Source organism: Carlito syrichta, unplaced genomic scaffold (genome assembly GCF_000164805.1).
Source record: "Carlito syrichta isolate Samal-C Ts95f unplaced genomic scaffold, Tarsius_syrichta-2.0.1 Scaffold301619, whole genome shotgun sequence".
NCBI classification, from domain to species: domain Eukaryota; kingdom Metazoa; phylum Chordata; class Mammalia; order Primates; family Tarsiidae; genus Carlito; species Carlito syrichta.
Window position 1 is genome coordinate 560,782 of NW_007245715.1, and position 7,318 is coordinate 568,099.

At 43.2% G+C, this 7,318-nt stretch overlaps 1 protein-coding gene across 1 annotated transcript in view; it reads right to left on the bottom strand.

Moving 5' to 3' along the window:
* The window catches only part of RBM20 (RNA binding motif protein 20), a 193,594-nt gene that overhangs the window by 30,430 nt on the left and 155,846 nt on the right, over window positions 1-7,318 (bottom strand). The window contains exon 8 of the mRNA XM_008054947.2: window positions 6,422-6,553. Coding sequence (XP_008053138.2) covers window positions 6,422-6,553 — 132 coding nt within the window. The remainder of the gene's footprint in view (window positions 1-6,421; window positions 6,554-7,318) is intronic.

The window sequence follows — 7,318 nt, forward strand, 5'->3', positions numbered from 1 at the left end:
CTCACCTCAGCCTCCCAAAGGCATGGGATTACAGGCTGAGCCACCGAGCCCGGCTGGTACCTTCTTATTGTACAAAATTTCAAACATACACAAAAGTAGAGAGAATGATATACTGAATCCCCAAGAATCCATTACCCATTTGCAACAATTCTGACCAATCTTGTTGCATCAGTATTTCCCTGCCCCCTTGATTATTTTGAAGCAAATATCCCAGACATCCTATCTTTTCATCTATTCTATGATGACACTGTTGCAGCTCAACAACTCCACAAGGGACTATCCACAGCGCTCACAGTTAACACATCTTGCAGCTTTTAAGACAAGGGTGAGATTCGAGGCCCCATGCAGTCCCAGGAAAGTGCTGGCAGCATGACTTGGAATCAACGCAGGAAGAGCAGCCCCAGCTCTTGCCCCCACCCGGCTAGGTCACCCTGGCTCAAGGCTGATTGCCTATGGGAGACTTGTTTTGTCCATCTATAAAGGTGGGTTAATGAGGCCCATCTGGCATCCACCAAAAGCCTCAGGGCACGGCAGGCTACACTGGTAAAAGTGATAGAGTGCTTGGCCAACATGAAAGGAGCTGCTGGAAAGTTTCATGCCCTCTGATGGTTCCACAGCTGTTATACATACCTCTAGAGCCCAGGGAATATGCTGAAACCTTCCAGATGAGCCTGGAACTCATCAGAGTCAGCTCCTGTCAAGGATGACAGAACTTTCCAGCCTCTACATCATTCTCACCTGCCTCCTTCTGCCTGGAAGTCCCCTCTCTCTGTAGCTAATTCTCTCCTCCTTCAAGGCTCTCCTTAGGAATCTCTCTCTCACATTGTCACATTACCTTTTGCCACTGAACTTCTAGTAGCTCCCATACTTATACACTCATGTTTAAATCTTGTAAAATTTGCACAGGGATAGCTTATCTCCCAGTTAGAGAGGAGATTCTCCCCAGGTGAGGACCGTTTCTCCTATGCAGTGTAACTGTTAGTACCACGTCTTACATAGAGAAGACCTTCAATCATCCATTTGCCGATTTAATCTTCCCAACTGAGAGTATCACAGACCACTCACAAGACTGCTTCCCAGGGCCAGAGGCCCTCTCTGCAGCTAGGAGGCTGGTCCTCTGCCCCAGAACCTCCCGAGAGTCTCAGTCCCATCCTAAACCTACTGAATGACAATCACTGATCAAGTTGACCCAAAAACCCCCCTAGCAATTCTCTGATGCAGTGGCCAGTAGACACTGCTTTAAGAGATTCCAAACTCCCTTCTGTATCGAAGACATTATGAATTCTTATCAAATAATTATTTGATACTTATCAAAGAAATCTCTACAGAACAACCCATAAAAGATTCCAATCTTGTCCAGATCTGCAGTGAGGAGAACACTCATTTTTTTCTCTCTTTTAGATGTTCTCTTTCTCAATCATTCTGCATTGAACATCTATTATGTGAAAGTTTCTGCCTTAAAAATCCCGAGGAATAGAACCCTTGCAACAAAAAGTGTATGGGCCAGATATGTGCATGAGAAAATGTTCAAAGTTTAAAATACCTTAAAAACTCTCCTTTCTCAGCCGGGCTCGATGGCTCAGCCTGTAATCCCACGCTTTTGGGAGGCTGAGATGAGGGGATTGCCAGGTTCAAGACCCGCCTGGGCAACTTGGCGAGACCTCATCTGTACAATAAATCAAAAATGAGCTGGGTGTGGTAGCGCGTGCCTATAGTTCCAGCTACTTGGAAGGCTGAGGCGGAAGGATCGCCGGAGCCCAGCAGGTCGAGGCTGCAGTGGCCAGGAGCGGCCAACTGCACTCCAGTCTGAGCGACAGAGTGAGACTGACTCAAAAAAAAAAAAAAACCAAAAAAACCTCTCCTTTCTCTTCCTGCACTTTGCCTAGTGAGCAAAAGATAAAATCAGAGGAGAAAGAACAATCAATTCTCTCTCCACCTCTGCAAACCCTTCTGGGACCCAATACGGTAGCTCCTTTGGCCCAGAGACACATATGGATATGGTGTTTGCCATCTACTTCCCCAGTCGCTACTCTCCAGCTCCTGGCAGCAGCTGCTCCATTCCCATCATGCTCCAGAGGTCTGGGTGGTCTCCACCCTTGACTCGTAGCAGGTGATATAGGCCCAGCCAATCACAGCACAACTTCCCCTGGCCACAGAGATGGTTCAGGGATGAGAACATATGCTAAGCTAGTCCAATCAGAGTGACTCTCGGGACTTTCGTGGGAGCTTCTAGGAAAAACTCTGACTCTCTCTCATTAAAGGAAATGGAAGGATGAGAAGCCAGAGCTGCTGAAGTCTCTGTAGCCACCATGCCACCTAGAGGAGAGAGCCTGGGGCTGCTCAGGCCCATCTCCGGGAGCCCCCAGTGAACAAAGCTAGGAGAGCAGAAGGCAGAGTGGAGAGAAACCAAGTTCTAATGATATTGTTTGGACCCTTAATCCAGCTGTACCTGCAACCAGAGTTACTCCTGGACTTTTTGTTTGCATAAGACAATAAATCCCCCCCTTTTTCTTAAAGTCAATATACTTAATGGAAATGAATTTCTGGTTACTTCCAGAGAAAGTTGTAGCTGATTCATGTCAACATAGGAACCATAAAGGATGCATTACTATATAAAGACCATAAAACATGCATTACTATGAAACATGCTTTAAGATGTTTTCACTTGTGGTCAACCCCTCGGGTCCCCTCCCACTGTGGGAGCTTTTCTGCCCTCGCAATAAATCCTGCTTTCTTTTTTTTTTTTTTTTTTCAGTTGGAGTCTCACTCTGTCGCCCAAACTGGAGTGCAGTGGCCACTCCCGGCCACCGCAGCCTCGACCTGCTGCGCTCCAGCGATCCTTCCACCTCAGTCTTCCAAGTAGCCGGAATTACAGGCGTGCGCTACCACGCCCAGCTAATTTTTTTTATTATTTATTGTAGAGATGAGGTCTCACCAAGTTGCCCAGGCGGGTCTCGAACCCGCGGGCTCAGGCGATCCACTCACCTCAGCCTCCCAAGGCACGGGATTACAGGCTGAGCCACCGAGCCTAGCTAAATCCTGCTTTCTAAACAAAACAAAACAAAAAGTTTTCATTTGTGATATTCCATGTGACCTTCACAATGACCCTAAAAGGCAGTTTGACAGCTTGGGAGAGCAGAAAACCCTTACTAAAGACCAGGAGACAATGTGTTCTGGGCCCTTCCTATTCAAAGTGTGTGCTGGCCCAAATTTTACCTGTACAATGACCATTTGTATCTCTAACCCTGAATTATACCCATCTTTAAAATAAAAGTTAAAGCAAACACACAAACAAAAACAAAGTGTGCTCTGAGGGCCAGCAGCATCAGCATCTCCTGGGAGCTTGTTAAAAATGCAGAATCACAACACTGCCCTAGACATACTGAATCAGAAACTGTATTTTCACAAGATCCCCAAGTGATCTGCATGCACGCTGAAGCTTGAGGAGCTCTGTTAGAATACTACCTCTGCTGCTTCCTGGCTGAGTGACCGTAAGCAAATTACCTGATTTCTCTCTGTTTTTTCATGTGGACAATGGAGACCATAATAACACAATATAGCTATGCAGATATAATGCAAACCCAAACAGTCCTAAGTTTTAATCATGGCTCTTCCAGTAACTAAATATGATTCTGGGCAAGTTACTGAACTTCTTCTATTAGGCTCTGTTTTCTCATCTGTAAAATCGAGGTGATAATACCTTTGTGATGGGACTGATGTCAGGATTAAAGTAGATAATGGATGTAAGGTGCTTGGTACATTACTTGCCCCAGAGTACCAGGACTTAATTAAAGGTACATATTATTGTTATTATTGTTGTACTCTTATAATTACAGCTATTGCCCACATTACACACTTCACAGGGTAGGGTGATTATAAGACTCAAAAGACAATGTATGAAAAAGAAAATTCTTAAAACCAAAGAACTCAAGTTATAGGCCTTTCCTGATTTGGTAACTGAGGTTCACAGAGGTTAAGCAACTTATCTAAGCTCACCAAAGCAGGAAGGGGCACAGCCCAAGCTGGCTTCACCATCTTCCATTCTGCCGTAGGTCACATGGTTGTTGATGGTTCTATGTTTCTTTGTTTTTTCTTTCAACAGACTGAGCTCCTCAAAAGCTCACTACCTCTATATCCATGGAGCTAAAGCTAGTTCCACTCATAGTGGGCACTCAGTGAACATTTGCTGAAAACAAAACTTGACCATCTGGCCTATCTGACCTCTTTAACCCATGATTTTTGCACCACCCCAAACTGTCTCCATCAGTAAGGTATTACTATGCCTTGGCATATTAATTTAAGAAGCCAATTACTGCTGTTAATGCTAATTAGAAACTTATGACGACATTTCATTTGGAGACCAAAGCTTCACTGGGCACTCAGTGCAGAAATTCAATTTTAGCCCCAAGGGGAGAATCCAGGAGAGCAGGAACTTCGGCTGGATACAGGCTGGATACAGATTGGGGTGGGATCCTTTACTTGTCAGAGAGGAGAAATATGCTTTCATTTGGGTGGGGGTGGGGAAGCTGGGTTCTGCCTGAAGCAGAACTGTTGGCAAAGGAACTTCAGACGCAACAATGTAAGCAAAGCAGAATCAAGACTTTGGCAACTGGTTGACACATTACCGATCTACATATGCAGACTTGTCAGAATGCTAGTCCCAGCTAGAAACAATCAGTGAGCCTTTCTTTGTCTAATTTGAAGGCAGATTGAGAGGGATGAGTCTTGAACAAAATGGGCCCTAAGTAAATGTGAAACAGGCTGAAGTGAACTAAAATAAATAAAAATAAAATAAAATAAAAAAGGTCCCAATTAAATGGGACAGTAGAAAGCACAAAATAAGAGGGTAGATTTAAACATGAATATAGCATTAATCACAATAAATCCAAATAGGCAAAGTGCTCCAGTTAAGAGAACTGCAAACCAGCAAGACGTAATACAAAAGAAAAGCATGGCAAATGACTTGAAACCTCCCACCAAAGACGATGCAGATGGAATAGTCAATGAACATATGAAAAACTCCTCAACCTTAATGAGTAATTAGGAAAATAAAAAGAAAAAAACCATTATAAAGCATTATACTCTCCCCAGACAGGCACAAATTAAAAAGTCAAGGGAGACAAAGTGTTAGCAAGAAGGTGGACCATTTAAATTCTCATATACTACTAGTAGGAGTATACATTTGGGACAACTCATTTTGGAAAGAGTTTGCTATCATCTTGCAAGGTTGAGGATAAGCATGCCTTACAACCCAGCAATTCCAATCCTAGTAATTTGTGTACCTCTACTTATATGTTCATGTGCGTGTGTTCCAGGATAACATGTTTGAGAAGGTTCATGCTAGCATTGTCCCTAAAACCCTAAAACTGGAAACAACCCAAATGTCCAGTAACAGTAGAATGGATAAATAATTGTATAGCCATACAATGGAAATTTATGTAACAATGAAAATAAATAGACATACCCCACAACATGGATAGCATTATGTTGAATCAAAGGAGCAAGATCTGTTAGAACATGGATAGTATGATTCCACTCATATAAAGTTCAAAAACAGGCAAAGCTACATTATAATGTTTAGGGAGGCATACACAGATAGAACTGTAAGGGAAAGCACAAAAATGATTATAATGAAAGTCAGGAGAGTGGAGAGGGAGGGGTTGAGCTTAAAGAGGCACTCACAGGGGCTTCTGGACGCTGTCCGTATTCTATATCTTGATTTTGGTGGTGGTTTGATGAGATTTATGAGCTGTCACTCATTATTACTCTTTAAATTGTCCAATATATAATTAGCCATTTTTCTATATGTTCTTTTATACTTCACAATAAAACAGAAAAGAAGGGAAAGAAAAAAAAAGAAATGTAGACCAGCTGAAATGAAAACAAAGCCTGGTTTGGAATTATCTGAATTTATCTCTGAGTTCTGACAGTGGCCAATTCAGTCAAGAGCTGCTTAGAAGGACTTCTATGGGTTTAAGGTATAAATATGGAGGAGAGAGGAAAGAACAGGAAATTAAGGAGATGACAGAAGAAGAACAAGTTACTGAAGAGTTATATGGGTAGAGAAGAAGTTGTATTCAGGGGTTAATGCCTGGAACTCCCACCACTGAAAAGCAAGTACCTTTTCCCCCCATATGACTTCTTCCTTCAAGACTTCCCCTGTAAACATCTTCCATTGGAATATCTTCTTTGGCTGCCAGGTAGTCTCAAGCATCCCTTTACATTTTGTATTTACCTCAATGAGCACTTTTCTTGTCATGTTGTAATGGTTTGCCTTTCCAAGTGAGATTCTCAAAGGCAATTAATAATTTCTGAATATTTTTCTATTCTCTCCTTCCCATCAGCACTTAGGTCAGTGTCTGACAAACAGGAAAAACTCAGCTGATTGTTAAATGACTGAATGAACAAGAGGATGCTTTACCTTCAGCTGCAATTCCTTGTATCTCTTGGACATCCGAATGAGTAACTTCTCACCATTGATCATAGCAGATTTTTCTTGATAATACTGGACCATGGCCTGGGCAGCTTCTGTGTAAGCCATCTCTAAAAAGGCCTAAGAATGAAAGGGCGGACATACATTGGACTTCACTTTAATGGTTTTAAACAAAATTCAGTACAAAGTATGATTACATTTGAATGAAGTTCAATAACAGGCAAAACTAAACAGTGGTGATAGAAGTTAGAGCTGAAGCCAGGCTTAGTGGCTCAGTCTGTAATCCCGTGCTTTGGGATGCTGAGGTGAGTGGATTGCCTGAGCCTGCGGGTTGGAGACCTGCCTAGGCAGCTTGGCGAGACCTCATCTCTACAATAAATCAGAAAATTAGCCGGGCGTGGTAGCGCACGCCTGTAGTTCCAGCTACTTGGAAGGCTGAGGCAGAAGGATCTCGGGAGCCCAGCAGGTCGAGGCTGCGGTGGCCGGGAGTGGCCACTGTACTCCAGTCTGGCGACAGAGTGAGACTCCAACTCAAAAAAAAAAAAAAAACAGAAGTTAGAGTTGAGCTTTCTCTGGGATGGGGATAGGAGACCGACCGGAATGGGCATAAGAACACCTTTGATGTTCTGGAAATGCTCTATATCTTGACCTGGGTGTTAATTACATGGGGGTGTACACATGTAAAAAAGTTAAAGGAGTTGTACGCTTAAGACTAGTGTACTTTATGCACTTTAGAGTATACATTTTATACCTCAATAAAAGGGGGGAAATTCAAAGAGAACTTTGTATCAACCTCACCGAAAGGGCTCATTATAAAATGGCCCCTCTCAGCCGGGCTCGGTGGCTCAGCCTGTAATCCCGCGCCTTTGGGAGGCTGAAGTGAGT